The sequence below is a fragment of the Aulostomus chinensis genome, chromosome 22 (assembly GCF_037954235.1).
Source record: "Aulostomus chinensis isolate RoL2024-O1b breed Wild chromosome 22, RoL_Achi_v1.0, whole genome shotgun sequence".
In the NCBI taxonomy this organism is placed as follows: domain Eukaryota; kingdom Metazoa; phylum Chordata; class Actinopteri; order Syngnathiformes; family Aulostomidae; genus Aulostomus; species Aulostomus chinensis.
In genome coordinates, this window is record NC_141341.1 from 4,573,566 (window position 1) to 4,587,508 (window position 13,943).

At 45.7% G+C, this 13,943-nt stretch overlaps 3 protein-coding genes across 7 annotated transcripts in view; 2 read left to right on the forward strand and 1 right to left on the reverse strand.

The window, feature by feature from the left end:
• Positions 1–13,943, reverse strand: part of LOC147240426 (uncharacterized) — a 51,027-nt gene that overhangs the window by 24,862 nt on the left and 12,222 nt on the right. For 3 of the 4 annotated variants that reach the window (XM_086193753.1, XM_086193755.1, XM_086193752.1), the window contains one exon: positions 9,265–11,411. The gene's annotated coding sequence lies outside the window, so the exon portion shown is untranslated. Of the gene's footprint in view, positions 1–990; positions 1,399–9,264; positions 11,412–13,943 lie in introns of those variants that run through there. The other variant, XM_086193756.1, reaches the window with a different exon arrangement.
• Positions 2,899–6,670, forward strand: LOC147240427 (uncharacterized). Of its 2 annotated transcripts, none has more exons than XM_086193750.1 (3): positions 2,899–3,296; positions 3,455–3,524; positions 3,850–6,670. In XM_086193750.1, the coding sequence occupies exons 2-3, from the start codon at positions 3,464–3,466 to the stop codon at positions 6,324–6,326; spliced, it is 2,538 nt and encodes an 845-aa protein (XP_086049876.1). In that variant the 5' UTR covers positions 2,899–3,296; positions 3,455–3,463; the 3' UTR covers positions 6,327–6,670. The 2 variants fall into 2 exon arrangements, with proteins under 2 accessions (XP_086049876.1, XP_086049875.1); XM_086193749.1 differs by having other exon boundaries at positions 3,458–3,524.
• Positions 7,489–12,727, forward strand: slc52a2 (solute carrier family 52 member 2). The gene is made up of 4 exons (XM_086193759.1): positions 7,489–7,761; positions 9,188–10,043; positions 10,121–10,244; positions 11,052–12,727. Exons 1-4 carry the CDS (start codon positions 7,632–7,634, stop codon positions 11,259–11,261), a joined length of 1,320 nt encoding a protein of 439 aa, XP_086049885.1. The 5' UTR covers positions 7,489–7,631; the 3' UTR covers positions 11,262–12,727.

Below are 13,943 nucleotides of genomic sequence, written 5' to 3' on the forward strand. Positions count from 1 at the left end.
GCTACATTCACTACTCTGGGATTTAGAGTCCAGCTAGCGCCTCAAATCCCCTCTGTGGGATAGCTCTGATGCACCCCCCCCACCCCCTCCACACACACACACACACACACACACACACACACACAAACTGATAGCAGCAGGGCCAGAGGCTGGTGCAGCCAAGGGTGTGTCAGGACCGCCATGGAGGGTTTCTGTCCCGTTACATGTCCAAGATGGAGAGAGAATGAGACGGAGAGAAGAGGGGGAGGTTGTGGTGGATGTTCGGTCAGGCACCCTCATAAGAGAGCCCACATGTAACAGAAGTCATGTGGATTGAGAGGTGAAAAAGCAGGTATTGACGTCTGGTCACCTAAATACATCCTTCATGACAATCGGATATCGGATTTGATGAGGACTTCCCCTCATTCTTCTCCATTAATGTGACAAATACACTGCGTAACCGTCTGCACCGGGATGGCCCAAAAAATACCCCCCCCCCCCCCCACACACACACACACACACACACGCACGGTTCCATCCCGCTCGGATTTATTAGACTTAATAGACCAGATATAAACCCCCACTAGTGACACAAGCAGCAGCGTCAGAGGGAGATTTAACCACAAGAAGGCAGCGGAAGTCTAGTAGACACGGAAAGGTTGATTAAAACGCCTGAAATGGGCAAAAGAAGGGAGGCCGGGGCACAAATTTCTTAAATAAATAATAACATGCCTGGAAAAAAAAGACAATGCAACACAATAAAGCAGAAAGTTGACATGTCAGAGAGCGGTGCCTGGCTGCTTTGTCCCGGTGTGACGACGCCTGCGGCCACTATCACGCCTACACGCCCGAAATCAGCCGTTTTCTCCGCGCGTGTTGATCCCGCCAGACCGGCAGACTCACAAGCGAAGGAAAAGCTGCAGGATTTAACCCGCTACCTCCCTGCCTCCCCCAGACGCTGCCAAACAGAGAGCTCTATGTAATTAGAATTAGATGATGGTGGTTAATTACCTTTGTCAAGCCTTGGATCCGAGCAACCAGGGAGGGGCTCGCGGACGGATGTTCCTTTAGAAATCCCCCCCTTTTCTTTTCCTTTTTTTTTTTCTTTTTTGTTGTTGCCTGGATTTGATGAATCCCGTCCTCCGCCCCCCTCGCCCCCAGCCCGACAACAGAATTCAATAGGGCCCGGAGATAGAGGAGCGAGCGTTTCGGCTGATGACGGTTTGCGGACCGGAAGAGATCGGAGATGTTCGGGCAGCTTCGGGCGCGATCGCCATATCTGCCTCGGAGCCACGGCGGAGCTGGCAAACTGCAGTTTCACCTGACTTGACCGCCACACAGGCACGACTCCTCCAAACTGACGGCCCCTCACGGAGTGCCTTCTCGCTTCGCCCCGTCATGAATGAGAAGGTTGATTTGTTTTAACCAGGCAGCCTGAACCCGGCCGGGTCCATTCCAATGTGTGGGGATGATGCATGATGAGGCAAACAGCCCGGAAGTGGGACGAGGACCAGCTAAAACTCTTTAATAAATCAGGGATGAAGAATGAAAAGCGCTGAAAAAGACGGTTGTTATTTTAATTTTATGCTCTCAAATGTCTCGCTGGGGCAAAATAATTGGACTGTACAATGTATATCATGTAAAAACGGCTTCATGTTTACATTTTTGCTACTTTAAATACGTTTTTTTTTTGTCAGAACTGGAAGTTTTTCCACAACAACAACAAAAACAGGCTACTGGAATGCGGCTCAATGGTGGACCTCCTACTTGGGAAATGGACCAAAGCAAAAGTGCTACTTTTTAAAAATGTAACCATCTTTATGCACGGAAAACCACCCAGACTAACCAGTTACCCAGACAGAAACTAAGCAATATAGTGAAGGAGTATAAATGTCGAACATAAATCAATTCAAAAATATATCAACTGAGAGAGAGAGATACTTCATCACCTTCGTCAATACAGCAGGCAGCAGAGAAAGTAGAAACCTGGGTTGTGGATGAGGTTTTAGTTTTGGTTTTTGATTTTTTTTTTTTACAAAAAGAAAAGAAAACCAGCCTTAAATTTTACAAGCAAAACTTCGAAGTTGTGGATTATTTGAAGTTGCTGGGAGTTTGGTTGGACAAGAAAGTGACCTGGAAACACAAACTGCAGGAATAGTCGTAAAGTGTCGTAAGATATTGAATGATTAGGATGTTCATGCATCTGGCAGTAGATTCTAGGTGAGCTGTTAGCTGCTCTACCTGCATTAAGCTGGACAGAGGAAATGAAATAAAGCAAAGTTGAAATTGAGTCAGACTCTTGCATTGAATTAACAAGCATCCAATAAATGCACTCAGGCACCAGGCAAGACGTTGTACTCAAAGCAGTTCACACAGTACTGAGAATTAAAAGTGCAGGAGTAGAGGATCAATCCATCTGGGTCCCTGCACATATTCATGGTTGTAAAATATAATTGGGCTCAAATCAGACATAGAAAAGAAATGGCAGGGGGTGCAGGATTGAGGGAGCAAGGGGCTTACAGCAAACTCTCAAAGAAAGCAAGAAAACTAAGACATCACGGGGGATCGGTCTCACTGGCCTGGACAGCTCACTAAAACAATCACATATCAGCATGCTAGCTGTAACTGAGAGCAGTTTACAGGAAACAGAAGAAGGGTGTGTTTTTAAACTCGTGAAAGTATCAGCAAGAGAGACAGAGACTGAAAACGGTTCTCCACATGACGACAGGTGTTCCAGTTCCGGGGCTGTCTTAAGGTTGTTGTTTTTTATTGCGGTTGTTCGGGGTTTACTGGGAGAATTTGGCGTGGTCGTGTAATAGCTATTCCACTCCAGCGGGTGGCGGTATTTTGAGCGAATTGGCCGACCGCCATTAAAAGACAGAAGAAGAAAAACTACCCAATCACTGCTCAGCACTCCGTACCGAGAGAGCCGGCGAGGACGAGTCTGTTTGTTGTTGTTATTGTGGTGCAAGAAACCACGGGTTTAAAATTACAGCTGGGTTCCATAGGACGTCGTTGTTTTTTGTCGAGGCTACGAACCACGGCCCAGCTCAGCAGCTCTGGAATAAACCGCGGAATAAAGAAGTCTAGATCGCTGTGTGTCCCGCGGGTGAACGCTGGCGTTAGCAGGCTGCTAACACAAGGCTAACAGTGCAGCATCGGGTCTCAATCAGCTGTAAACGTCGTTTTTTTTTTTTCAAAGAATGAATGGAGGTTGACAACGTCGATTGTCGAGTGCATGCCTGACTTTAATCGGATGGAAAGTTTTCCATTCATATTTGCTCAAGTTTTGTGGCCAGTTTGTCAAGGATCCGTAGGTGAGCAGTCAGTTGCATCAAAACAGTCGATCTGAAAGTTTTAATGCGGGCTGATTTGTTTGAGCTGATTCCTCTTTGGCTGGACTGCTCTTCCTCTAATTGCATGTGTGTTTGGATGCAGGGTATTTGCATTTACTGACCGTCTGTCTGTTCTACAGCAGCTGACAATGGAGGAGGCGCACGATTTCTCTCTTGATGGGAAAGCGGCTGTAACGGAGGCTAATCTGAGTAAGTCTGACAACATTTAAAAGCAATGCCAATTATCTGGCCTAATACTTTTCCTGATTACCAACTCACACCTCTAAATTTTTCATTTTCTAGCATTGTGTTTATCAGTGTACTAGTGGTGGTTACCTTGAGATTTACCGGTGGATTGAGAGCTTTGCCTTCTCAGCTCCCTTCATCCCAACAGTGAAGCTGCGGATCGCTACTTCTCTAACCGCCACTCATCCCTCCGTGTCGAATTATTATATTAATTCATATAATTATTATAATTCATTTGTCAAGCCTTCATTCTCATCTCACTCGACACTCTTTCTGTTTGATTGTTTAGGAGATGAGTATTATTGGAGGCTCGTGGCAGACTTCATCGGCCCTCAGTCAGGGGAAGGACTACAGCTTGAAAGTGCTCCATGCAGGAATAGACTACTCATCCAAGTTGGACTGATGAGAGAGGACAATAATTTTCCCTGGATTGCCATCACTGATTGGCTCAAGAGAATATTTCCCAGTCATTATTCAGCTGACTTCCGTTGTTTGATAGAAAGAGGTATCGCAACAACGTTAAGTCTTGGGAGAGACGCGATGCTGACCTTCTTGGAGTCGAATGTCAACTTTAACTTCGTGGGCCCTATATGTGACAGCATCGGAGTGGAACGAGAACATCTTTTGGAAATGAGGGATTTTTCAGAGCAAGCAAAGTCCATTGAAGTGACAAATGGATTGATTCTGGAGTTGAGCAACTTCATCACCAGGGAGAAAATCGCCCCAGTTATTCTGGTGCTTTGGCTCAGAAACTTCAATTCTGAATTCTGCAAGGACGGCAACATTCAAAAATCCTATAGAATCCTTAAGACTCAGATAAAAAAGTTGAAGAAGTCTTACCGCAACTATGAAACAAGAAGTCACAGGAGGAATACAGCGATGGAAGGTCTGCTTCAAAGTCCGTTTGAGCTGGTACGCAAGAAACCCGATGTACGCAGGTTGGTTGTGAAGAAACGCGTGAGAAAAAATGACACCAAGTTTGACAAAGTGGTCATCAAGGAGGAAGAGTCGAGCTATGAGATCAGCACAGGAGGTGTCAAGAAAATAACCTTGAAAGAAGATCAAGACGCCGGAGACGACGCCTTCCGTGACAAAGGAGAAGCACTGACCCTTCTCGACATCGCGATGAGGTCCGTTCAGAAGCTGTCTAGTATGTACAGCGGGAACACCGAGGCTTGCCAGCAGGTTTCGTTGGATCTTCTAAAAAATCAATACGCGCTCACGTGCAAAGAGCACCCAGCCATGGCAGAGTTTGAGAAAAAACTGGACTCGCTAAAGGACGTCATTTCTCTGGCGTCTCCCGTTGTGTTTTTACATTCGAATGCCAGTTGTCTCGCCGACATACACGACGCAGTCGAGCAGCAGATTATAATATTTGAGAGAGAAATCACTCAGTCGACAGGAGAGAAACTGGGACGCGACAGGCTTCCTGAGTTCAGTAAGTTTGTGAACTTGTCAGAAAGCGCAACTTCGCGCTATATCCATATGGCTCAGGATATCTTGAGTCCTAGCGGTCCTGATATACACAACTACAGGAATTACTGGGTAGCTTTCTGTGATGAAAAGCGAAATCCCTCCAAACTCCGAGCGAAACACTCAAACCAGGTCAACAGCCACTTTGAAGCTGCCGCCGGCCTCATCCACCATCACCAAGAGATTTCTCTCTTCTTCTCTGACATGCTGTCGCTGAGCAACGATGCTTGTCCCAACATCATTCTGGAGAGCGTGGCTGCAGACGCCAGTGATTCTATAATCCAGAGCCTCGTGTGTGTTCTGGCTATTGTTTACTGCAAAGTCCTTGGACCTTACTGGCAGCTTCTGACAAGCGGAAGCGAGTACTCTCATTTCTGCAAGTATGTACTCGGTCTCTACCAAAGGTTCCTGGATTGGTCCAAAGATCCCTCAACCCTGCTGGAACCTGAAGGAGACACAAACGTTTTCCTGCAGTATCCTTTACAGGAAAATACCTTTACAGGGGTTTTTCATTACTGTGGTCAGTGGCACACAAATAGAGAGCTAATCAGAGCGTGCTTGAAGAGGACGGTGAAGGTGATCGCTTCCGTCACTGAGGAACACCTGAAGGATTTTCTCCCAGGTGGGAAATATTCCCAAATCCCTCCCCCTGATTTGGCCTCAGAGCTGGTCAGTTGCACATTCTCCGTCTTAATGGCGGAATACCCCTTCAGTCTGTCCCAGGAGAAGAAACCAGCTAAAGGCCCCTCATGCAATTATTTGGCATCAGTGTCGGATAACTCCCAAGGAGGAGATGACGGGTCCAAGTCCTCTGACGACAGCGGCGAGGATTCTGGATTACAAGCTTCAAACAGTGATCACAGTCCGCCGTTGAAGAAGAAAAGACGAAGAGAAAGTTGGATATTTGATGCCACTCAAGAAGTGCAGGATGAGAGCATTGACCTGGACTACGTTTCAGCCACCGTGGAACGGAACGGAGGGCCGTGCAAATCTCAGCAGGATGTGGACAAGATGATGCTGCGATTCGATGGGAAATCCAAAGCTGAGAAACTGGAAGCGATCCGTTATGAGATTCTCTACCAGAAACTGATTCTCAACAACACGGACCCGAGCTTGAACTGCGTTTTCTACAACATCTCACAGATGTTAATGAAGCTGAGGTTTGCACTTCCTCGCGTCAAACCTGGATACTCTCTCGTTTTAGCGCCCAGAAAGACGAGAGTGAGATACGTACGGCGAGGCTTGGAGGAGGCTCCCGCTGCTCCAAGTGAACCCAGCGTGCTCGAACCTTGACTCTTTCACTGACCTCTGTCCCTTCATTAAGGGGACGGAGCGTGATTAATGACTTTATGCCACCAGATGTCAATGTTAGAAACATTGACTTGCCACTCATAGTTTTTCATGTACAAATATTGTTTTCTCTGCCAGGAATCATGCGTAATATTGTGTGTAGTATTGACACAACGCCCTAAATTACACGCCATTATGTTCTTTCTATTACACTTTTGTAGCTAAAAAAAAAAGACAAAATTATGTTTACCCCCCATGATGTATACTGTTATATGACAATGTAACATTTACCTCTTCACCTCTACTCAAATAAACATCTTTGTTGACATCCACATTGTCGATAAAGAAGGCGCGAGTCAGCTGCATTGTGTGTTGTATTTGTTGTTTGGGACAGTTTTGTAAAATGTTTTCATAAGACAGCGGTGGGTCAGGAATGAGGTGGGAACGGTTACGAGAGGGGCGAGTGGTTGCAACACCGGCCTCAGCAACGTCACCGGGTTCAGACTTATAAAAGCGGAGAAAGGGAGGAGCGGAAGACAATAACAACAGAGGGGTTTATTTAGGTCACTGGGCCAAAGGTCAAATCATTGAGTTTTATAATTTCAGAGGATAACTTATATTAAAAAAAAAACAGCATGTGCTACCTGATGTGAGAGATTGTTGGAGGACGCCAATTGAGGGTGCACTTGATTTTGTGGGACGTCATTTTGGGTGTACATCTTTTTCTCCCCTCTTCATTTAATTTAATTTTGTTGTAAATACGCTCAGCATACAAACAACTTATCAGCGTTTGTTTCACTTTAAATCAAAGCTGAAACGTCAAATACATTCCCAAGTTTCTGACCACTCACCCCACCCCATCACCGGTGAACTTGTAGTTCCGAAAACCCGCCCACATGAGTAACAGAAATTGAGAAAACGAACGCACCCGTCTTATTTAACCGTGTTAGCGGGGCTTTCATGATTCTCGGGATATTGCGACACTTAGTGTGAACAATGTGAGACGAGTAATATGAATCACAAGACGTGCTACTATAACGAGGGCTAACAAGTAACGTATTTAAATAAAAAATTTCGCTTATCGTTTTTTTCTGGCTGTTGGGTTCAAGAAAAGTATGTAAAACTAGACTATTAGTATTTCATTAAGGGAAATTCCGAGGCGTACATGAAGGCATCAGGAGGGGCGGGAACTTTTACGTAAAAGGTTGCCCATTCCTCACATGAACGTGTAGCCTAGTATATTAGCTAAATAAAGCTAATCGTTTTAATCGTAAAGCCTCCGTTGTATAGACCGCAGTTAGTGGCACCATGTCCGGCAGCTGGTGGAGCAGCGCGGCGGTGACTCACGGGCTCATGGCTCTGTTCGCTATGGGCTCCTGGATTTCCGTCAACAGCTTGTGGGTCGAGCTCCCGGTGATCGTCAGTGAGCTGCCAGAAGGTCAGTGGTCGGTTACCTCAATTGGCCCTTGAGGCACCAGATTAAATAATTCACTGGTTCAAAGCCACAAATCCTGGTCACTTTGTGTGAGTATCGCGCTCTGCAGGCTTTATCAGTCCTGGAGATGTTAGCTTGTGGTACCCCGGGACTCGCTAGCCTTAACGGTCACCGTCATAGGATGATTAACTTAACAAAACCCCTTAAATATTAAGTCAAAGGAGATGTGAATCTGCGGAATGAACCACAATGAAGTTAAGGATGTGAACGGTTACAAGTACTAATTTAATATCACATGTATCAGTTTTAGTCCTGGAATCAAGTGCTTCATTAAGTGTAATAGTTAATTAAGTACATTTCAGGTAATTAATGTATCTTTCACTCAACTATGTCAACTTCATGTGGTATTTTATAGGTTTGCATTGAGAACATGATTAGTTAATATTAAAGATGCGTTCTGGGTCAAAACACCCTACACAAAGCGGAGCCCCACCACTGGTCAGGTGAAGTCAGGTGTAACTAAGTAGTTTTCTATGTTTTGTAGTGATTTAACAGACTTATCATTGTGCTCCATGCTGAACCTAATATACATACCATTTATTAATCTTTGAATATATCTGATAAAGATTCAGAAAGCAATATTTCGTCTTTGCCAGATTTGTACACAACGTTGGAACTTTAAGATGTTTGACTTTGAGCAAAGATGTCCGAATACTTTCACATTAAGATGGTTGGAGTCCAGTAGGTCAACTGATGCACAACTGACCTTGATTTTCATGGGTGGCTGCAGGAGTTTTACAACTAAGTCATTCATTGCTAATAGCAAACTTAGTTTTGGGGGGGGGAGACTAACCATAATGTTCCAGGGAGCAGTGCCGGATGTAACGCTAGTACACCTGACAGAGTGCTTAATAGTTTTAGTCATCAATTTAAGGCATGAAAGTCCAAACTTACTGAAACTGAGTCAGAAAGTCAGGCAGGATTCGTTTAACACTACAAACAACTATCTGTTTTAGCTCCATGTAGATCCACATGTGCTGTTGAACAGATTTGCCAATGGTGCCATGAGAACAAACACATATTTGTATGAACATGAATATCTGAAGCCTTTTATCATTCTATCTTTGATTCAATCACACAGCCCTCTCTCACGCCAGCAACAGCCACTGACATCAGTTTGTGATGATGCAGTCATCAAGACGACCATCAACTCACATGACATAAGTCAGATAAACTGGTGCATCTTTAGTTCCACATATGTTTGTGTGCACGTGTGCGTGTGCGTGTAATGAACCGGGCTGCATATTTAAATATCTGATGAATACAGCAGACTACAAAATCTGACTACTAGTGCCCTCTAGAGGTGTCACATGTTGTTGGAAGCTGTGATCCTGTGCAACCTGACCTCATCAGGCTCATCTTCTTCTAGGGTGGAACCTCCCTGCTTACCTCTCAGTGCTGATAGCGTTTGGGAACCTGGGTCCGATAGCAGTGACCATCACTCACCACTGCGCTCCGGGACGTTTGAATGAACGTCTCGTCATCCACTGCATCCAGGTGCTGGCGGTGGTGGCATCCGCTTTCCTGGCCGTCTTCTGGTCACACACCGTGGTCATAGCTGGAGAGGAGAGGTCGCTGCCGTTCCTGCTTTTCACCTTTGTGTTGTCGTTAGTCTGCTGCACGTCCAACGTCACCTTCCTGCCTTTCATGTTCCGCTACCCGCCTCAGTATATCCGCACTTTCTTCATCGGGCAGGGCTTCAGCGCCTTGTTCCCATGCGTCGTGGCTTTAGGGCAGGGTGTCGGCAAGCTGGAGTGTAAAACTGTCAACGGAACCGTGCAGCCACATTATTTAAAAGAGAACTTTCCCGCACAGAATTTCTTCTGGTTCTTGTTCACCATGCTGGCAGCCTCAGCTCTTAGCTTCCTCGCTTTGACAAAAAGACACGCAGGGTCACCGCTGGACACGCCGCCGCAAGAGACCAACAATGCTTCAGAACCAAAGAACGGGGAGGAGACGCACCCGCTGCATAACGGAGAGATGCCGGTGTCTGAGGGGCAGGTGCAGCTGGAGGAGCAGCCTCCAGCTCACACATTCTGGACTTTACAAAATGTCTACATGCTGCTTCTGCTGGCCATCTCCAACGCCCTGACCAATGGGATTCTTCCCTCTGTCCAGAGCTTCTCCTGTTTACCTTACGGAACCATGACCTTTCACCTCTCTGTGGTTCTCGGCAACATAGCAAACCCCCTCGCTTGCTTTTTAGCCATGTTTTTTGTCATGAGGTGAGAACTGCTAGATTGACAAGCACCTTGTGTAGCACTGTTCTTATCTTATCAGAGTTTTGTCATCAATCTCGCAGGTCGTTCTCTGGTCTGGGCTTCCTGTGTATAGCAGGAGGAGTTTTTGCTGCGTATCTCATGGCTTTGGCAGTACTCAGCCCCTGCCCCCCCCTCCTGGGAAACCCAGCTGGTGTGGCTCTAGTGGTAAGTGTTGATTCATTGGACACAATTTAAATATTTTCCTTATTCGTTCCCAAACTGGGGAATGCACAGTTCCATGAGAGCAGCAGGCTGAGTCCTGACTTTCCAAACCCTCTGCTCTGGAGCCTCCAGTAGCACATCTCTGAGCTAGGAGCTAGGACTTGGAGTTAGGACTAGTTTTAACATTGCTAGCCCTCCTACTGGGGGTGTTGGTGCCATCTGTGGAGGGTAGAGCGGGAACAGCAGGAAGTTGAATTCGTCGTGGGGATTAAAAAAGCTCCGGCACCCATTGCTACAGAAGAATGATTTAGTCTTTCTACACGTTTTAATATGAGATGTTTCAGCTTTTAAATGTTTAATGACGTACGAGCTGATGAACAAGTGTTTCCAGGGGTCGTAGGGTTTACTTGGCTTTGCATCGGGTCTTGAAAAGTCTTCAATTCAGTCCTTTTCAACAACAGAATGTTTAAAACTGTGGACAGTAACACTGAGTAAACATCTCCCCCACGTTTGTTCTTACAGGCCCTCAGTTTAGCCTCACCGACAGGATGCAGGGCTGATTGTACTCCTTGTCCTTGATACTCCTTGTCCTCTTTTCTATTGTGTCCTTGATACTCCTTGTCCTCTTATCTATTGTGTACTTGATACTCCTTGTCCTCCTTTCTATTGTGTCCTTGATACTCCTTGTCCTGACTTCTGCCGTGTACTTGTAGCATTCAAGTTATTTGCAGGCCTGGGTGGCTGCCAGGTACAACACCTAGTGCATCATTGTTGTTTTTCATGTCCTCTACTTGCTTCTGCCCCCTACAGGTCATTTCCTGGATCATTTTCACCGGCCTCTTCTCCTACCTGAAGGTGGTGATTGGGACTTTGCTCCATGAGGCGGGACACGCCGCTCTGCTGTGGTGCGGCATCTCTATCCAGGCCGGCTCGCTAGTCGGAGCTCTCACCATGTTCCCCCTGGTCAACATCTATCACGTGTTCGCCAGGGCTCAAGAATGTGTGGATAACTGCAGTTAGCAGAAACAGAAGGTGTGACTGTCTGTCTTCGATGTCTTGAACACCCAGCTCCCACGCTTTCCTGGGGGGAAACCCGGTGTTTGAACCCTGTGTTCGGGGTTCCTGAGTGAAGCAGCAGACCTCTTCCTGGCCTTATCTCTGCCTCTGAGCCTGCGAAAGTAAAAACATGTCCTCATAATGGACGCATTGTGTTGCTGCACATTGGCCGAGGGGATGTACAATGCATATGATGCCGTAATACCACAAGTGCTTTGTGTAGCGCTTTATAATTAATCTAGCTGAAGTTGAGAACAGTAAAAACTGTGGACTTTTCCCCTCAAGAGCGGATCATGTGAAAGTTTTCTCTGGGACACAATCGTCCACGTTGGTTGCTCCTGGATCCTGAGCACAGTGAGATGCTCATGTCCAATGTCTGGCTACCTCTTTGCTTTTTATCCTACATAAACGTAAAATATTAACTCATATTTCCTCAGACCTTTGTCCAAGTCAGCTCTTCAGACAGGGACATGAAAAATATCTAAAGTGTAACTTGGAAACAGGCTGAAGGTTTTCATTCCCTGATGATTCGATTGTCATTCTTGTTTAGATTTCTAATTGTTAGGGCCTGAGCCAGAAGGTACTTCAGGCAAAGACCCTATTATGTTTGTAAGGCAGAGAAACACAGAGGGGGCACTAAAAACACACATTTAGGAGCATCGGACCCCCCCAAAAAAAACACATGGGGGGTCCAGGGGGTCAGGTCTCCCATAGGAAACAATAGTGGCGAAAATTATATCTGAAATTGCTTCGTTTTTTTTTTATTCTTTCTTTTTTCCGCGAACTAAAACGTTTAATTTGACCCCCTGAACATGCGTGAAATTCCCTGAAATTTGGCACACATGTCCAATCCGGTGCACAATTTAATATAAAAAAAAAAACCTCAATAGCGCCACCTAGGCAGCCAAAAAACAAAAACAAGCATTCCTCTCAGGGTACATACTCTCAAACAAACGCTTCTCACGACTACACCACACATCCCACAGCTTTTAAAAACACACCATTGCATTCCTGACAAAAATCCCTACAAAAATATGGTATTAGTATGCCGACTTATTCAGCTTTTCCACACTACAATTCTGGTGCTCCTCCTCTCTCTCCACTCCAGCACAGATCAAAGACAGAGCAGTGGGGGAGGGGTTCTTAAAGGGCCAGCTCTCAGCTCTGCTCTCCACTCTAGCACAGATCAAAGACAGAGCAGTGGGGGAGGGGTTCTTAAAGGGCCAGCTCTCAGCTCTGTTCTCCACTCTAGCACAGATCAAAGACAGAGCAGTGGGGGAGGGGTTCTTAAAGGGCCAGCTCTCAGCTCTGCTCTCACTCTGACACAGATCAAAGACAGAGCAGTGGGGGAGGGGTTCTTAAAGGGCCAGCTCTCAGCTCTGCTCTCCACTCTAGCACAGATCAAAGACAGAGCAGTGGGGGAGGGGTTCTTAAAGGGCCAGCTCTCAGCTCTGCTCTCCACTCTAGCACAGATCAAAGACAGAGCAGTGGGGGAGGGGTTCTTAAAGGGCCAGGTCTCAGCTCTGCTCTCACTCTAGCACAGATCAAAGACAGAGCAGTGGGGGAGGGGTTCTTAAAGGGCCAGCTCTCAGCTCTGCTCTCCACTCTAGCACAGATCAAAGACAGAGCAGTGGGGGAGGGGTTCTTAAAGGGCCAGGTCTCAGCTCTGCTCTCACTCTCTGCATCGGACTCAGGCTTCTAAGTCCAGCACTACAAGGCCTCCAAACTTGGCCAAATACACCGTTGGATCCAGGCCGGCGATTGGAACCCGGCCGCGAGCGCGTGGAGGCTCAGGCCCTAACAACGCTGCTTGCAGCTTTAATTTTGTTTCTTTTTTTGAATACATTGAAGCATTTTATGTAATTTGGAAGGGTTTGGGATGTTTGTTTGTTTGTTTTTTTTCCAAATATAAATGGCTATTTTAAGGGAACAATACCTGCTTGAAGAGGAGGGTGAACCAACATGGGATTTTAATTTAAGGCTCTGAAATACCAGTGCAGAACTTTAGATGTGTGACTTCCGTAAAAGGCAACGTTATTAACCATGCTGCTTCCAGTACATCTGATTTATGTACTTTAACTTTTGCCAAACAACAGTTTATGCGAAAAAAGCATTTTTTTGTAATAATCAAAAAAAAAAAAAAAGCTCAAACTAGGCAACCGGACTCCCCTCTTCTAAGTGAAGTAAGTGATTCACTTACAAGAGGGGAGTCCGGTTGCCTAGTTTGACCTTTTTTTAAAAAAAAAAAAAAATTGTTACAATTTTAATGTTGATTTTTGCATTTTGATTTTATTGGACTTTTTTAATGTCCGGTTTCCTGCTGACAGTGAATGTGCTGTAAGCCGTTTCCATGACTGTGACCATTGTTTGGTGCTTTTTCAAATTCACTGTGTCTTGTACTAAATTTGGATTATACTTTCTGTGTGTGTGTGTGTGTGTGTGTGTGTGAGAGAGAGAGAGAGAGAGATCAGATGGCTGATGTTAAGTGTTGACTGGTAAACAATAAAAGATTTATCAAAAGGACGTCAGTGGTATGATATTTAGGGTTTTGAGGTCCAGTACTTTCATCAATATGAAGTATTACAGCAATGGGTGTTATTTTTGTCACAGTACAAGAAAAAAAGCACATTATTCACGGATACTGCA

Excerpts from the sequence above, each read along its gene's own strand:
- LOC147240427 (XM_086193750.1), top strand. The coding sequence starts at position 3,464 with ATGGAGGAGGCGCACGATTTCTCTCTTGATGGGAAAGCGGCTGTAACG. Across the intron at positions 3,525-3,849 it reads TGTAACGGAGGCTAATCTGA|GAGATGAGTATTATTGGAGG; the intron begins GTAAGTCTGACA and ends TTGATTGTTTAG.
- slc52a2 (XM_086193759.1), top strand. The coding sequence starts at position 7,632 with ATGTCCGGCAGCTGGTGGAGCAGCGCGGCGGTGACTCACGGGCTCATG. Across the intron at positions 10,044-10,120 it reads GCCATGTTTTTTGTCATGAG|GTCGTTCTCTGGTCTGGGCT; the intron begins GTGAGAACTGCT and ends TCAATCTCGCAG. Across the intron at positions 10,245-11,051 it reads CAGCTGGTGTGGCTCTAGTG|GTCATTTCCTGGATCATTTT; the intron begins GTAAGTGTTGAT and ends TGCCCCCTACAG.